Source organism: Artemia sp. Qi Xiang Cuo, chromosome 5 (assembly GCF_049724085.1).
Source record: "Artemia sp. Qi Xiang Cuo chromosome 5, ASM4972408v1, whole genome shotgun sequence".
Lineage (NCBI taxonomy): Eukaryota > Metazoa > Arthropoda > Branchiopoda > Anostraca > Artemiidae > Artemia > Artemia sp. Qi Xiang Cuo.
In genome coordinates, this window is record NC_142798.1 from 32,112,861 (window position 1) to 32,133,045 (window position 20,185).

The 20,185-nt window shown below is 37.0% G+C and overlaps 1 protein-coding gene across 2 annotated transcripts in view; it reads left to right on the plus strand.

Annotated features, from left to right (window-relative positions):
* Nos (Nitric oxide synthase) overlaps window positions 1–20,185 on the plus strand; it is a 614,880-nt gene that overhangs the window by 364,319 nt on the left and 230,376 nt on the right. For both annotated transcript variants that reach the window (XM_089089493.1, XM_089089494.1), the window contains exon 10: window positions 18,862–19,056. In XM_089089493.1, coding sequence (XP_088945619.1) covers window positions 18,862–19,056 — 195 coding nt within the window. The remainder of the gene's footprint in view (window positions 1–18,861; window positions 19,057–20,185) is intronic.

The following is a 20,185-nucleotide window of genomic DNA, read 5'->3' on the forward strand; positions in this document are numbered from 1 at the left end:
GTTTTCGATATTTTTAAACTGATTTGCTATCTCCTATTCTTGTTCTATTCTACATTGGCACTTGTAGGCTGAAAGTTTCTGTTGGAGTAAAAAGTAGAATGGGGGGTACCAGCACAGAACGAACCACGTGGTTTATGGTCCTAATATGGGCATGGAAACCCTAGGGAGAATGATTGCGTAATCGGTCAATGACCTCTTTTTCCAAGGTCGATTTATTTGATGTTTCTATGTGTAATAACTCCGGAACGAAGGTTGCACATGCGCATTGAATTCTAACGGGAACAATGTTATTGATCTACCCCTTCGAATCCCGATCCGGACACTTTTTTAAAAAACTCCCACGAGAACCACGTGGTTTATGGTCCTAATATGGGCATAGAGTCATTAGGGGGAACACGTTGTTAATGGGGTCAATGACCTCTTTTTCCAAGTTGTCAACAACAACAACATCGGCCTTGACATTCACTGAGAGCGAGCACTTACAACAAAAACAACATCGACTTTGGAACACCTGTGCTGTCGACCTCAATTCACCTATCGTGAATCAATAATTCCCCTTAGAAAAAACAAATTAATTCCCCTTTCTTGACAGATCAATTAACCAATGACATCATTTGTCAGACTTTAAAAATTTTCGCATAGAAACGATTCTCCAGGAATAGATCCAAGTCATTAATGTCTTTGCCTCGGAAACAACGCTTTTGGTCGAACTCCAAAGGATATTAATAGCCAAAGACCATGGAAACAATTCTCCAAGAAACATAGTGATGAATTGTTTTAGCGCGGGAATCAGGTTTCTTATTAATTTGAAATGCATTAGCGCAGAGACGCCAAAAACAAAAGGAATACGCTGAATTACGTTTAGGGATTATTTGGGCGAAACTGTTTTAGACAGGTTATGGAACTATTTCGGCGAAACAGTTAGAGACATTTTAAAAGATGATTTTTGAAGAGATTTTAGAAGAGAATTTAATGGTGAAACTCTGTGGTCGTTATAATACACAAATTTCATTTGAACAGTGTTGTGAGGTCCTCTAACCCAACCCAAAGGGTTCCAATCCTCCTACCCCAACCCCGAAGGAAGCCCCCGGTCCTCAAAGGCCCCCCAAGCTCCCAAAGGGCCATCGGCGCCCCCAAAGGCCCACCCAGACCCCCAAAGGCCATCCCCGGGCCCCCCACAGGCCCATCGGGCTCCCAAAGGACCAACGGGTTCCCAAAGGCCCTCCACCGGTCCCCAAAAGTCCCCCAGGCCCCCAACTGCCCCCCGGACCCCCAAAGGCCCTCCCTGTGCCCCAAAGGCCCTCCCAGTGCCCCAGAGGCCCTCCCCCGGTCCGCAAAGGTCCCCTGGGCTCCCAAAGGGCCAACCGGCCCCCAAAGGGCCAACCGGCCCCCAAGGGTCCCCCGGTCCCCCAAAGGTCCTCCCCCGGTCCCCAAAGGTCCACTGGGCTCCCAAAGGCACTCCCCCGGTCCCCAAATGTACCCCGACCCCCCAAAGCCCACCCAGGGCCCCAAACGGCCTCCCCCGGGCCCCCAACAAGCACACCAAAACTTACACACCCACAAAAACATAAACACACACACAAAAACTTACACACACACACGAAAAATTACACACACACACACGAAAACTAACACACACACGCCAAAACTAACACACACACACACACAAAAACTTACACACACACACACACACAAAAACTAACACATGCACAAGAAAACTTACATTCACACAAAAACTTACATGCACAAAAAAAAATACACACACACACACAAAAAAAAAATACACACACACACACACACACACTAAAAAAAACACACACACGCCAAAAAAAACACACACAAAAAAAATTACACACACACACAAAAAAACAAACACTCACAAACAATAACACAAACAAAAAAAAACATACACACACACACACACACACACACAAAAAACTTACACACACACACACGAAAACTTACACACACACGCCAAAACTTACATACACAAAAACTCACACACACACACACACAAAACTTACACACACACACACGAAAACTTACATACACACGACAAAACATAAACACACAAAAAATTACACACACACACACACACACACACAAACTAATACACACACACACACAAAAAAAACTTACGCACACAAAAACTTACACACACACACACACACACACACAAACTTACACACACACACACAAAACTTACAACCACACACAAAAGCTAAGACACACAAAAACTTACACACACACACACAAAATCTTAGACCCACACTCACAAACATACATGCACACAAAAACTTCCATTCACACAAAAACTTACACCCCCACACAAACTTCCACACACGCACAAAAACTTACACACACACACAAAAACTTACACACACACACACACACTAAAAATCACACACACAATCCAAAAATAACACACTCACACCAAAAATTACACACACACAAAAAAAAACTTACACAAACACACACACACAAACTTACACATGCACAATATAAATTACATTCAAACGAAAAATTACATTAACACAGAAACATACACACACACACACACAAAACTTATACCCACACACACGAAAACACACACACTAAAACTTACACACACACGCCAAAACTTAAACACACACAAAAACATACACACACACACACACACACACAAAATAAATAAACTGAACACAAAAAAACTCAAAAAAAAAAGAACACAAAAATGCACACACACACACACACACACAAAAAATACACACACACACACACGAAAAAATAAAAACAACCGCAACATATTAAAAACAAACTCAAATACACACACACACACACACACACAAACACTTAAACATTAAAGAGAAAAATAACATGAACAAGAAATCTAAAAAGCACACAAAAACTTACACACACACACACACACACACAAAACACACACACACACACAAAAGAAAACTCACACACACACGAACAAACATAAACACACACACAAAATTACACACACACACACACACACAAAAAACTTACACATGAACACAAAAAAAACTCACACAAACACTCACAAAAACATACACACAAAAAAACACACAAAACTTACACAAAAAAACACTAAAACGTAAAAAAAAACGCCAAAAATTACACAAACAAAATCTTAAACCTGCACACTAAAACTTAAACACACACACACGAAAACTTACACACACACACGCCAAAACTAACACACACACACACAAACTTACACATGCACACAAAAACTTACATGCACACAAAAACTTACACACACACACACACACACACACAAACTTACACAAACACACACACACACGAAAACTCACACACACACGCCAAAACTTACACACACACAAAAACTTACACACACACACACACACACATACACAAAAACTTACACATGAACACAAAAAAAACTCACACACACACGCACAAAAACTTACACACACACACAAAAAAAAAACATACACACACACAAAAACGATAACAAACACACACACGCAAAAAAAAACAAACAAAAAAAATTACACACACACACACACACACACACACACAAACTTACACACACACACACAAAAAAAAAACATAAACACACACAAAAAATACCACATGAACACAACAAAAAACACACACACACACACACAAAAAAATAAAAAAACGCAAACACACGAAAGCATACACACACACGCCAAAACTAACACAAACTAAAACTAACACACACACACACGAAAACTTACACACACACACAAAAAACTTACACACACAAAAACTTACACAAAAACACACAAAAAAAAAAACTTACACACACAAAAACTAACACACACACACACAAACTTAGACACACACAAACTTACACACACACACAAAAAACTTACACACACACTCAAAAACTTACATGCACACAAAAAATTACATGCACTCAAAAACTTACACACACGCACAAAAACTTACACACACACACAAAAACTTACACACACACAAAAAAAAACTTAAACACACACAAAAACTTACACACACACACACACACACACAAAAACTTACACATGCATACTAAAACTAACAATCACACACAAACCAACACACAAACACACACACACACATGAAAACATACACACACACGCGACAAAACTTACACATACAAAATCTTAGACACACAAAAACTTACACACACACACACACACAAAAACTTACACCCACACGCAAAAACTTACATGCACACAAAAACTTACATGCACACAAAAACTTACACACTAAAACTTACACACATGCACAAAAAATTACACATACACAAAAACTTACAAACACACACCAAAAATTACTCACACAGACACACACACACACACACACAAAACTTAAACATTCGCAAGAAATCTTGCTTGAACATAAAAACACAAATTCTCATAAAAAATTAAAAACATGCACAAAATCATACACGCAAACACAAATACATACACACACACAAACGAAAACTTACACACACACACACGCCCCAATACACACACACACACAAAAAAATACACACACACATTAAAACTTACACACACACACGCCAAAACTTACACACACACAAAAACTTACACACACACACACACACACACACAAAAACTTACACATGCACACTAAAACTTACATGCACACAAAAGCTTACATTCACACAAAAACTTACACACACACACACACACACACACACACACACACACACAAAACTCACACACACAAACATGAAAACTTAAACACACACGCCAAAACTTACACACACACAAAAACTAACACACACACACACACACAAAAACTTACATGCACACAAAAACTTACACACACACACACAAAACTTACACACACGCACAAAAACTTACACACACACCTAAAAACAAACACACACACAAAAACTTACACACACACACACACACAAAAACTTACACATGCACATGAAAACTTACATGCACACAAAAACTTACACACACACATACACACACACGAAAACTTACACACACACACTTCAAAACTTACACACACAAAAGCTTATACACACAAAAACTTACACACACACGCAAAAACTTACACACACACGCAAAAACTTACATGCACACAAAAACTTACAAGCACACAAAAACTTACACACACACATACAAAACTAACACAAACCCAAAAAAAATTACACACACACAAAAAAACTTACACACATACACGAAAACTTACGCACACACACAAACATATACACATACACACAAAAAACTTACAAATGCACACGAAAAATTACATGCACATAAAAACTTACATACACACAAAAACTTACACACACGCACAAAATCTTACACGCACACACATAAACTTACACACAAACACGAAAACTTACACACAAACACTAAAACTTACACACACACAAACACAAACTTACACACACACACATTAAAACTGACACACACACACGAAAACTTACACACACACTCCAAAACTTACACACACACAAAAACTTACACACACACACACACAAAAAAAAACTAAAATTCACACAAAAACTTACACACACACACACACACAAAAACTTACACAAGCGCACGAAAACTTACATGCACATAAAAACTTACATGCACACAAAAACTAAGACACACTCACAAAAACTAACACGCACACACAAAAAATTACACACACACACACGAACACTTACACACACACACGAAAAATAACACACACACAAACACAAACTAACCCACACACAAGCAAACTTACACACACACACGAAAACTTACACACACACGCCGAAACTTACACACACACAAAAACTTACACACACACACACACACAAAAACTTACAAATGCACACGAAAACTTACAAGCACACAAAAACTTACATGCACACAAAAACTTACACACACACACACACACACACACACACACACAAACACTCACACACACACACACACGAAAAAACTTAAACACACACTCCAAAACTTACACACACACAAAAACTTACACACACACACACACACAAAAACTAACACAATAACACGAAAAATTAAATTCAAACAAAAAATTAAATGTATACAAAAAATTACACACACACACACACACACACACAAAACTCACACACACACACACACGAAAACTTACACACACACGCAAAAACTTACACACACACACACAAACATACACACACACACACAAACACACACACAAAAACTTACACATGAACACAAAAAAAAATAACACAAACACGCAAAAAAAATAACAAACACACACACACACAAAACACACACACACACACATCAAAACATACACACACACAACAAAACTTACACAAACAAAAAATTACACACACACAAACAAACACACAAGCAAAAACTTACACACACACACACACAAGACTTACACACACACACAAACACACAAACTTACAAACACACACAAAAACTTACACCCACACACAAAAGCTTAGACACGCAAAAACTTACATACACACACAAAAACTTACACCCACACTCAAAAACTTACATGCACACAAAAAATAACAAGCACACAAAAACTTAAACACACACACAAAAAAAAAACACACTCACAAAAACTAACACACACACAAAAAAAATAAAACACACACAAACACTTACACACACACACACACACACACAAAAACTTACACATGCACATGAAAACTTACATGCACACAAAAACTTACACACACACACACACACACACAAAAACTTACACACACACACGTCAAAACTTACACACACAAAAGCTTAGACACACAAAAACTTACACACACACACACACACAAAAACTTACACCCACACGCAAAAACTTACACCCACACGCAAAAACTTACATGCACACAAAAACTTACATGTACACAAAAACTTACACACACACTAAAACTTAAACACACTCACAAAAACTTACACACACACACAAAAACTTACACACACACACTAAAACTTACTCACACACACACACACACATACACACACATACACACAAAAAACTTACACATGAACACTAAAACTTAAATTCACATAAAAACTAACATTCACACAAAAACTTACACACACGCACAAAATCTTACACGCACACACAAAAACTTACACACACACACAAAAACTTACACACACACACGAAAACTTACACACACACACCAAAACTTACACACACACACAAAAAAACATACACACACACACATGAACACTTACACACACACACGAAAACTTACACACACACGCAAAAACTTAAACACACACAAAAACTTACACACACACAGAACACACACACACACAAAACTTACACATGCACACGAAAACTTACATGCACACAAAAACTTACATGCACACAAAAACTTACACACACACACACACACACACACAAACACACACACACACAAAAACTATATCAAACAAACAAACTCGCCAAAACATAAAAACACAAAAAAAAATACACACACACACACACACACACACACACACACACACACACACACACACACAAAAACTTACACAATAACACAACAAAAACTAACACACACACACTCACAAAAACTAATAAACAAACACAAACACACACAAAAAATATACACACACACACCAAAACACACACACACACGAAAAAAATTACACACACAAAAAATAACACACACACACACACACACACAAATATACACACACACACAAAAAAAACATACACACACACACAAACACCCAAAATCGTACACAAAAACAAAAAAACAAACACCAACACAAAAAAGCATAGACAAACAAAAACTTACATAAACACAAAAAAACTTACACCAACATGCAAAAACTTACATGCACACAAAAACTTACATGCACACAAAAACTTACACACACACAAAAACTTACACACACACACAAAAACATACACACACACACAAACTCACACACACACACACACACACACACACTTACACATGCACACGAAAAATTACATGCACATAAAAACTTACACACACACACACACACGAAAACTTACACACACACACGTCAATACTTACAAACACACAATCTTACACACACAAAAAATAACACACACACACACAAAAACTTACACCCACACGCAAAAACTTACATGCACACAAAAACTTACATGCACACAAAAACTTACATGCACACAAAAACTTACACACACTCACAAAAACTGACACACACACAAACTCACACTGACACACACACACACGAAAACTTACGCACACACACGAAAACTTACACACACACAAAAACTTACACACTTACCATATCACAGTTACATTGTCTTAATTTTACAAATTTCATTTTGAATTTCTGTCGTGAAATGCAAGAGTTGGAATATTTCAGTAGTGACTTGTTGTGCTTTACCTTCTCACAGTTACATTCTATTGATTTTTCGAAGTTTATTTTGAATTTCTGTCATGAAATGCAAGAGTTGGAAAATTGGGGTCTTAGTCCACCAGCATGAATGGTGGAAATCCACTAACTCAGTATTTGGGTCCCAGTCCACCAGCCTGAACTGTGGAAATTCACTAGCTCAGAATTGGGGTCTTAGTCCACCAGCCTGAATGGTGAAAATCCACTAGCTCAATATTGGGGTCTCAGTCCACCAGTCTGAATGGTGGAAATTCACTGTTTAAGTTAGGTTAGGTTAACTTATCTTGATGGTTCAGGATAAGTTAACCTAACCTTTTCCAGCGAGTATGGGTAGGTTAGGATAGATTAAGTTAGTTTAGGTTAAGTTAGGTTAGGTTAGCCAATGTACGCTTCACTTATGTTTGGTTTTGTTAGGTGAGAGACAGGAAAAATGTTAGGTGTATTTTTATGTTAGTTTTGGTTAGATTAAGTTAGGTTAGGTTAGGTTAGGCTAGGTTAGCCTAAATACGCGCGCGTTGGTAGGCTAACCTAGCCTAACCTAACTTAACCTAACCTAACTGGTGTTAGGTTGCGTGTAAGTTTTTGTGCGTGTGTGTGTGAGTTTTTGTTGTGTTCATGTGTCAGTTTTTGTGTGTGTGTGTGTGTGTGTGTGTGTGTGTGTGTTTTTGTGTGTGTGTGTAAGTTTTGGCGTGTGTGTGTAAGTTTTCGTGTGTGTGTGTGTGTGAGTTTTGTGTGTGTGTGTTTGTTTTTGTTTGTTTGTTTGTTCTTTTTATTTTTTGTGTGATTGTTAGTTTTAGTGTGGTTGTGTTAGTTTTTGTGTTTGTGTGTGTGTGTTAGTTTTTGTGTGTGTGTAAGTTTCGGCGTGTGTGTGTAAGTTTTCGTGTGTGTGTGTGTGAGTTTGTGTGTGTGTGTGTGTGTGTGTGTGTGTGTAAGTTTTTGTGTGCATGTAAGTTTTTGTGTGCATGTAAGTTTTCGTGTGCATGTGTAAGTTTTTGTGTGTGTGTGTGTGTAAGTTTTTGTGTGTGTGTAAGTTTTGGCGTGTGTGTGTAAGTTTTAGTGTGTGTGTGTAAGTTTTATTGTGTGTGTGTAAGTTTTTGTGTGTGTGTGTGTCAGTTTTAGTGTGTGTGTGTAAGTTTTCGTGTGTGTGTGTGTAAGTTTTTGTGTGTGCGTGTAAGATTTTGTGAGTGTGTGTAAGTTTTTGTGTGAATGTAAGTTTTTATGTGCATGTAAGTTTTAGTGTTCATGTTTAAGTTTTTTGTGTGTATGTGTGTGTGTGTGTGTGCGTTTGTTTTCGTGTGTGTGTGTAAGTTTTTGTGTGTGTGTAAGTTTTTGTGCATGTGTGTAAGTTTTTGTGTGTGTGTAAGTTTTTGTGTACATGTAAGTTTTTGTTTGCATGTAAGTTTTTGCGTGTGGGTGTAAGTTTTTGTGTGTAAATTTTTGTGTGTCTAAGCTTTTGTGTGTGTAAGTTTTGACGTGTGTGTGTGTGTGTTTGTGTGTGTGAGTTTTTGTGTGACTTTTAGTTTTCGTATGAATGTGTAAGTTTTTTTCTGTGTGTGTGTGTGTGTGTTTAAGTTTTTGTGTGTGTGTAAGTTTTTTTGTGTGTGTGTAAGTTTTTGTGTGTGTGTGTGTATGTTTTTGTTCGTGTTTGTAAGTTTTTGTGTGCATGTAAGTTTTCGTGTGCATGTAATTTTTTGCGTGTGGGTGTAAGTTTTTGTGTGTGTGTTTTAGGTTTTGTTTTTCTAAGCTTTTTTGTGTGGGTGTTATTTTTTTGTGTGTGTTTGTTTGTTTGTGTGTGTTTGTGTGTGTGTGTAAGTTTTTGTGTGTGTAAGTTTTTTGTGTGTTTTTGTAAGTTTTCTTGTTTATGTGTGTAAGTTTTTGTGTGTGTAAGTTTTGGCGTGTGTGTGTAAGTTTTCGTGTGTGTGCGTGTTTGTAAGTTTTTGTGCGTGTGTGTGTGTGAGTTTTTTGTTGTGTTCATGTGTAAGTTTTTTTGTGTGTGTGTGTGTGTAATTTTGTGTGTGTGTGTGTGTGTGTGTGTGTGTTTGTTTTTGTTTGTTTGTGTGTTTGTGTGTGTGTGTGTGTGTTTTTTTGTTTGGCGTTTTTTGTTTGTGTTTTTTTGTTTTTGATTTTGTTTTTTTTTTTTTTTGTTTGTGTGTGTGTGTTTGTTTTTTTTTTGTCTTGTGTTTTTATGTTTTCGTGTGTTTGTGTGTGTAAGTTTTGTGTGTGTGTGTGTGTGTGTAAGTTTTTGTGTGTGTGTGAGTTTTGTCGTGTGTGTGTAAGTTTTAGCGTGTGTGTGTGTGTGTGTGTGTAATTTTTTTGTTTTTTTTTTTTTTATTTTTTTTTTTAATGTAAGTTTTTTTTTTCATTTTATTTTTATTGTGAATGTTTAATATTTTTAGTGTGTGTTTGTGTGTGTTATTCTGTTTTTTTTTGTGTGTGTGTGTTAGTTTGTGTGTGTGTGTGTAAGTTTTCGTGTGTGTGTGTGTAAGTTTTCGTGTGCATGTGTTAGTTTTTGTGTGTGTAAGTTTTGGCGTGTGTGTGTAAGTTTTCGTGTGTGTGTGTGTAAGTTTTGTGAGTGTGTGTGTGTGTGTAAGTTTTTTTACGTGTGTGAGTTTTTTTTTTGTTCTTGTTTTTTTTTTTTTGTGTGTGGGTTTTTTAGTTTTTGTGCGTTTGTAAGATTTTGCGTGTGTGTGTGAGTTTTAGGGTGTTCGTGTGTGTAAGTTTTTTGTGTGTTTATGTTTGTGTCATTTTTTGTGTGAATGTAAGTTTTTTTGTGAATGTAAGATTTAGAGTGAATGTGTAAGTTTTTTTGAGTGTGTGTGTGTGTGTGTGTAAGTGTTTGTGTGTGTTAGTATTGGAGTGTGTGTGAAAGATTTGGTGTGTGTGTGTGTAAGTTTTGTGTGTGTGTGTGTGTGTGCAAGTTTTATGTGCGTGTGTGTGTGAGTTTTTTTGTGTTCATGTGAAAGTTTTGTGTGTGTGTGTGTGTGTGTGTGTAAGTTTTTGTGTGTGTGTAAGTTTTGGCGTGTGTGTGTGAGTTTTCGTGTGTGTGTGTGTGTGTGTGTTAGTTTTGTGTGTGTGTGTGTGTTTAAGATTTTGTGTGCATGTTAGTTTTTGTGTGCTTGTCAGTTTTCGTGTGCATGTGTAAGTTTTTGTGTGTGTGTGTAAGTTTTTGTGTGTGTGTGTGTAATATTCTTCGTGTGTGTGTGTATTTTTTCGCGTGTGTGTGTATGTTTTCATGTGTGTGTGTGTGTGTAAGTTTGTGTGTGTGTGTTTAAGTTTTTGTGCTTGTTTTTTATTTTTTGTGTTTTATTATTTTTTTTTTTGCTTGTAATTTTTTGTGTGAATGTAAGTTTTTTCGTGTTGTTGTCAGTTTTTGTGTGTGTGTGTGTGTAATTTTTTGTGTGTCTAAGCTTTTGTGTGTGGATGTAAGTTTTGGTGTGTGTGTGTGTAAGTTTTTGTGTGTGTGTGTGTGTGTGTAAGTTTTGTGTGTGTTAGTTTTTTGTGTGTGTGTGTGTATAAGTTTGTGTGTGTGTGTGTGTGTAAGTTTTTGTGTGTGTAAGTTTTTGCGTGTGTGTGTAAGTTTTCTTGTGTGTGTGTGTAAGTTTTGTGTGTGTGTGTGTGTGTAAGTTTTTGTGTATGTAAGTTTTGGCGTGTGTGTGTAAGTTTTCGTGTGTGTGTGTGTAAGTTTTGTGTGTGTGTGTGTGTGTGTGTGTAAGTTTTTGTGTGTGTGTGTGTAAGTTTTTGTGTGTGTGTGTTAGTTTTAGTGTGTGTTTTAGTTTTTGTTTTTGTGTGAGTTTTGTTGAGTGTTTGTGTGTTTTCGTGTGTGTGTGTGTGTGTTTAAGTTTTGTGTGTGTGTGTGTGTATGTTTTTGTGTGGGTGTAAGTTTTTGTCTGCATGTAAGTTCTCGTGTGCATGTGTAAGTTTTTGTGTGTGTGTGTGTGTGTGTAAGTTTTTGTGTGTGTGTGTGTGTAAGTTTTGGGGTGTGTGTGTAAGTTTTGTGTGTGTGTGTGTATGTTTTCGTGTGTGTGTGTAAGTTTTTGTGTGTGTGTGTGTAAGTTTTTGTGTGTGTGTAAGTTTTTGTGTGCATGTATGGGGACCGGGGGAGGGCCTTGGGGGCCCTGGGTGGGGGTTTGGGGGTCCGGGGACCTTTGGGGACCGGGGAAGTGCCTTTGGTAGCCCCGTGGACCTTTGGGGACCGGGGGCGGACCTTGGGGGGTCCGGGGGAGCCTTGGGGGCCAGTTGGCCCTTTGGGAGCCCGGGGGACCTTTGAAGACCAGTGGAGGGCCTTTGGGGCACAGGGAGGGCCTTTGGGGGTCCGGGGGGCAGTTGGGGGCCTGGGGGACATTTGGGGACTAGTGGAGGGCCTTTGGGACCCCGTTGATCCTTTGGGAGCCCGATGGGCCTTTGGGGGGCCCGGGGATGGCCTTTGGGGGTCTGGGTGAGCCTTTGGGGGGCGCCGGTGGCCCTTTGGGAGCTTGGGGGGCCTTTGAGGACCGGGGGCTTCCTTCAGGGTTGGGGTAGGAGGATTGGAACCCTTTGGGTTGGGTTAGAGGACCTCACAACACTGTTCAAATGAAACTTGTGTATTATAACGACCACAGAGTTTCACCATTAAATTCTCTTCTAAAATCTCTTCAAAAATCATCTTTTAAAATGTCTCTAACTGTTTCGCCGAAATAGTTCCATAACCTGTCTAAAACAGTTTCGCCCAAATAATCCCTAAACGTAATTCAGCGTGTTCCTTTTGTTTTTGGCATCTCTGCGCTAATGCATTTCAAATTAATAAGAAACCTGATTCCCGCGCTAAAACAATTCATCGCTAAGATGTTTCTTGGAGAATTGTTTCCATGGCCTTTGGCTATTAATATCCTTTGGAGTTCAACCAAAAGCGTTGTTTCCGAGGCCATGACATTAATGACTTGGATCTATTCCTGGAGAATCGTTTCTATGCGAAAATTTTTAAAGTCTGACAGATGATGTCATTGGTTGATTGATCCGTCAAGAAAGGGGAATTAATTTGTTGTTTCTAAGGGGAATTATTGATTCACGATAGGTGAATTGAGGTCGACAGCACAGGTGTTCCAAGGTCGATGTTGTTGTTGTTGTAAGTGCACGCTCTCAGCGAATGTCAAGGTCGATGTTGTTGTTGTTGACAAATTGGAAAAAGAGGTCATTGACCTCATTAACCACGTGTTCCCCCTAATGACTCTATGCCCATATTAGGACCATTAACCACGTGGTTCTCGTGGGAGTTTTTAAAAAAAGTGTCCGGATCGGGATTCGAAGGGGTAGATCAATAACATTGTTCCCGTTAGAATTCAATGCGCATGTGCAACCTTCGTTCCGGAGTTATTACACATAGAAACATCAAATAAATCGACCTTGGAAAAAGAGGTCATTGACCGATTACGCAATCATTCTGCCTAGGGATTCCATGCCCATATTAGGACCATAAACCACGTGGTTCGTTCTGTGCTGGTACCCCCCATTCTACTGTAAAAATCCTGAAAAAACGTTGTTGGAGAGCGTGTTGGAGTAAAAAACGTTGAAATATATGGAAATATTGGCACAAAATTAAACAGAACTAAAAGCAGTACTTTGATACTAACAGTGATAACTTTAAATTAGCTCAAATTACAAAGCAGTGGGGCAGAGTGTATTTTTGGTAAGATGTGAAAATGTTGTCAAATTCCAAAAAGGAAGAAAAAAGATACAACTACCTACTTTATAAGTAAGTTAAGAGCTGATAATTGTAATAACCAATAAATTATTGATAATTGACGTGCTCTCTAATTAATTTAAGTTCTTTTATCTTAGATAATACAACCGTTTGAAAAAATTAGTTGCAGTGTCAGAAGATAATTCCGAATTCAGGCGTTAGCTTGTTTTGCTTTTGAGTAGTTAAAGGATTCTTAACCCGTCCCCTTATGACGTTTTCGTGTACCTAATTTAAGCTATCATGAAAACAGAGCAAACATTCTTTGATAGTATTTGGTCTTGTCAGTGTACAAAATGTGAAACAGGAATGGTAAATACCTTGGGATACATCACGGTAAATAGGGAACTGGCGATAATTGGGACTTTGGCACTCTTGGCTCTAACAAGAATTCAAACACTTGCATTTTATCCTGTGGCTCGTTTACCAGGCTAAAACAGATTTGGTGGTCACAGAAGTTCTCAAACCGGCTAAAACTTCGAGTCTTCAATAGAAATATTCTTCCAGTTATGATGAATGGAAGCGAATACTGGAAGTTAAATCAGCAGCAATAGAAGAGACTTTAAGCCTTTGAAAACAACTGCCTTCGAAGAATCCTCAACATAAACTGGACACAACACGTCTCAAACCTGACAATACACCGAATTATTCGGCAACCTCTAGTCGTCGACATGATCAGGACCCGAAGATGAAAATACTTGGAACATGTTATACGAATGAAAAACGACTGAACAGCAAAGTCCATCCTCCAGTGGCAACCAACGGGAACGCGGTAAAGGGGAAGACCAAAGAACACACAACGCCGAACATACCAGAGGAACCTTCTCAACGCCAATGCGTCCATACAACCCCATTGGGAAGACGTTATGGCAGCAGCCCATTTGAGGGACGACTGGTAACTCTTCGTTGATGCCCTGGGTGCCTCTGGAGGCAAAGGATGATCTAAGGTTTAAGGTAATTTTATCCAAATGAGGAAGTGACGAGAATCAGGACGTTGGAACTTTTGGCTCTAATAACAATTATGAACTACTAGTGTACATGGGGCTTAAAGAATTTTATCTGATTAATTATTACAAACGAAGTATTCTTGGTTGAATATAACTTCTCCTATCCTAGATCGTATACATTTGGAGAAGCTAAATTGCCCTTTACCTTTGAAAATCTGGACCTGACGAAAACCGGGCCTTTATCACTTTTGGCTCTAGTATGAATTGGAAACTATTAGCGCCTTTACAACTTCGGCACTTTGTCATGAAAGTTATAGGAAATTAAGACTAATAGTGCCACAGAGGGTTTAACGCTACGGATTTAAAGCGGAAAATGTATTACCAAATTTTGGCTTTTTTACAGACAGCTGTAAACGCAGTACAGTTGAGGATTTACATGATAGAATAACTACTCTTGCCAGAGCCAGTTTAACAAGATAAGGAAGAACTCGAAAAGAAGAAAAAACGAGGATATTTACAGACAGTTAAAATGAAAATGCAACGCAACTATTTCTGCCGAAACCTCCACTCGACCGTCCTCAGTGCAAAAAAAAAGAACCTTAAGAAAGCAATCACTAAAATAAATAAAGCCAAACCGTAAAAATCACCACTAAAATAAAAGTAAGAGCCTTTCCAAGCAATAGTGAAAGGGTAACTGAAAAAAATTAAAATAAACAAAGAATGGTAATTCAAGAAACCAAATTAGAGCTCATTTTATTTAATGCTTTTTTTAAAAGCCAATAGCTTAGCAGGTCTGGTATCATCTAGCATTTGGCTATATTGCGAAATTTTATAATGGTAGAAGAGAAAATCTAAATTAATCATTTCATTATGAATGGGGCTGAAATAAGTTTTTCCTGTATCTCTACTAAGGGCTAATTTTTGGTACATATACTTATTGATTTCGACTGCCAAAATATATCTCGGTGAAGTATTTGCATTGCATTTTAATTTCCACTGGCTGTAAATGTCAGTCAAAAACAAGAAATACATACACCAAAAATTAGTCCTTATTTTTTTTATAGTTTCGTTTTTTATATTCAATGCTTAGTTTTCCTCCTTCAGTTTGTCGTTGATGATATTATTATTACTTTGGGCAGACTCACAAAGTTGCCTCCACATTGCCCATTCCCTCCACACCCAAAAAAAGATATAAAAAAAAATAGGATAGCACCAATAGCCTCTTTTCTATTGGTGCTTCCATGGACGCAGTTTTTTGTATATATAGTTTTTTTTATATAATACTTATTTAAATAAATAAATATTATTTTTGTAAATCTCTTTTTCATTTTGTAGAAGAGCCTTGTTTTGTAGTATCAAGGTATCCACTATTGTTTTCCCCTATCCCAAAAACCAAACTCGCTAGCTTCAAATGAGTTTCGGCAGGCACTCGTCCACAACAAACACCCGTCACACTCTTAACACTCGTCCCTTATTAGAAATTAAATTAAAAAAAACAAGTTTTTTGAACTGAAAGTAAGAAATAGCATTAAAACTTAAAACGAACAGAAATTATTTCGCATATGAAAGTGGCTGTCCCCTCCTTAACGCCTCGATCTTTACGCTAAAGTTTTTTATTGTCTTAAAAACTAAAGTTGTGTGACAGAGTCAAACTTTAGCGTAAAGAGCGAGGCGTTGAGGAGGGACAGCCCCTTACATATACGGAATAATTTCTGTTCGTTTTAAGTTTTAATGTCGCTCCTTACTTTCAGTTTAAAAAACTTGTTTTTTTTTATTTAATTTCTGATCGTTTTTTAGTTAATGCAGCTTTTATTTGCATGAAAATTTTACTTTTCTTTTGCTAAATGGATGTCTTTACAAATTAACTTACGTAACTAACTTCTATATTCGTATATTTTTCTTCTGGCAAAAAATACAAAGTTGCAGATTTTTGCAGATATGAGCTTGAAGGTTTTCTGATACGCTGAATCTGACGGTGTGATTTTCATTAAAATTCTTTCACTTGTAGGGGATGTTTCCCCCCTATTTAAGAAATAGAGTAAATTTTCTCATGCTCTTATCCATTGATGAGTAATACTAAACTTAATAAAATTTATATATTTAGAATCAGCATTATAAGCACATTCTTTTGATACATTTATTGACATCAAAATTCCATTTTTAAAAGTTTCGATTACTATTGAGGCGTATCACTTTTTTTTATTGTTTTTTTAATTATGTATATGTTATTACGTATATGAGGGGGTTCTCCCTTAGTCAATACCACGCTCTTTACGTTAAAAGTTAAAAAAATTTTGATTCACAAACCCCTGAATCACAAAGGCCGTTTAATTAGAATAAATAGCTCTTTTGCAAGCACTAAAAAAAACTAGCGTAAAGAGCGAGGTATTGACTTGGGGGAAAACCCCCTCACATACGTTATAATTTCTGTTCGTTTTAAGTTCTAATGTTCCTTCTTACTTTCAGTTGAAAAAAAAACTGTTTTTTTTATTTAATTTCTGATCGTTTTTTAATAATGCTTGGAAATCCAGCACCCCCTTCATAGAAATGTCCCTTACCCCAAAGAAACATCCTCCACGGAAATATTCTCCCGAGTAACCCCCTCCTCCAGCCCCCCCCCTCCAGAAAAAAATCCTTCCTGAAAATGTCTGTATACTTCCCAATAACCAATAAATAATGCTGGCAAGTCCGGCGCCCCCTTCATGGCAATTTCCCTTCCCCCATGAAAACTTCCTTTATGGACAGATCCTCCAACATAACCCCCAACCCACCCTCCCCTCCCACTACCAGAAAAAAACCCTCCTGAAAACTTCTGTATACTTCCCAATAACCAGTACTATATGTTAAGATTGGGTAAAGTTCATAACTTTTAGCCCTCTCCCTGGAGACTTTGGGGGATTAAGTCATCCTAAAAGACATATTTATCAATTTTTTCGACCATGCTGAACAAAATGGCTATCTCAAAATTTTGATCGGGTGACTTTGGGAAAAAAATAAGTCTGGGAGGGGGCTTAGCTGCCCCCCAGTTTGTTCGTCACTTAAAAAGGGCACTAGAACTTTTATTTTATGTTCCAATGAGTCCTACCACTATATTCTAGGACCAGTGGGTCGATACGATCACCCCTGAAAAAAAAAAACAAAAAAAAGAAAGAAAATAAACACGCATCCGTGTTCTTTCTTCTGGCAAAAAATGCAAAATTCCGCATTTTTGTAGATAGGAGCTTAAAACCTCCGCAGTAGGGTTCTCTGATACGCTGAATATGATGGTGTGATTTTCATTAAGGTTCTATAGAATTTAGGGGGTCTTTCCCCTCTTTTTTGAAAATCAGACAAATTCTCTTATGTGCGACACTTTTAAGGGGTAGCACTAAACTTGATTAAAACTATATATTTGAAATGAGCTTTGACATTTGATTCTGTTGATGTATCTATTGGTATCAAAAATCCATTTTCTAGAGTTTCGGTTATATATATATATATATATATATATATATATATATATATATATATATATATATATATATATATATATATATATATATATATATATATATATATGTATATATATATATATATATATATATATATATATATATATATATATATATATATATATATATATATATATATTAATATATATATATATATATATATATATATATATATATATATATATATATATATATATATATATATATATATATATTATATATATATATATATATATATATATATATATATATATATATATATATATATATATATATATATATATATATATATATATATATATATATATATATATATATATATATATATATATATAAGGTACGTTTATTTGGTCGACTTTTCTTTTAAGAGATGCGGAGTAACAATTGTTGATCATCACACAGCCACCGAATCGTTCATGAAACATCACGAAAATGAAACGAGAATCAGAGGCGGCTGTCCGGGAGATTGGGTATGGTTAATACCACCTACCTCAGGCTCTTTATGCCCTGTCTTCCACCAAGAGTTCTTGAATTACACGCTGAAACCAATGTATGACTATCAGGTAAGTTCGGATTTGGGCTTGGTAATTTGAAAGTGAAAAGGGGAATATCGGATTGGGCATTCAAATTTTAATGTGGCGAAGTTTTGCACTCCTGAGTTTTGAGAGTATTTTTGAATGACAAAACAATCAAACAGTCTGGTGTACGAAAATTATGACTCGATCTTACTTTCTGTTAGATAAAATAAAAATTAAAAAATTCTAACTGAAAGTAAGGAGCGACATTAAAAGTTAAAACGAACAGAAATGATTCCGTATATAAAAGAGGCTGTCCCCTCCTCAACGCCTCGCTCTTTGCGCAAAAGTTTTTTTATTGTTTTAATAAATAGAGTTGTGAGAAAGAGTCAAGTTTTATCGTAAAGAGCGAGGCGTTGAGGAGGGGACAGCCCCTTTCATATACGGTCATTTAAAAAGGTCACTAGAATTTTTAATTTCCGTTCGAACGAGCCCTCCCGGGGTATTCTGGGACCACTGGGTCGGTACGATTACCCCTGGGGAAAAGAAAAAATAAATAAACACGCATCTGTGATCTTTCTTCTGGGAAAAAATACGGAATTCCACATTTTTTCACATAGGAGCTTGAACCCTACAGTAGGGTTCTCTAATACGCTGAATCTGATGGTGTGATTTTCATTATGGTTCTATGACTTTTAGGAGGTGTTTCCCCCTATTTTTTTGAAAATCAGGCACATTTTCTCAGGCGCGTAACTTTTGATGGGTAGGAATAAAATTGATGAAATTTATATATTTGAAATCAGAATGAAAATCTAATTCTTTTGATGTATCTCTTGGTATCAAAATCCGTTTTTTTAGGGTTTTGGTTAGGCTACTATTGAGCCGGGTCGCTCTTTACTTTACAGTTCGTTACCACGAACTGTTTGATATGGCTATGGTGATGAAAAAGTTTCGATGTGTATGCCATGTTTTACAGACGAAGGATGATGAGTAGTTAAAATTTGTTCTTTCAACGGTCCATCTGGGGCCGAACAAAACGCACGATGTCCTTGAATGGAAAGAAACAACTATAGAAAGGATTCAAAACAAAGAGGGACTTTATCAGGAAGAGTAAAGAGGGAAAAGCTTAAAAAATTAGGATGAAGGGGGAGCGTGCGCAATTGCGTTGCACTTTGGT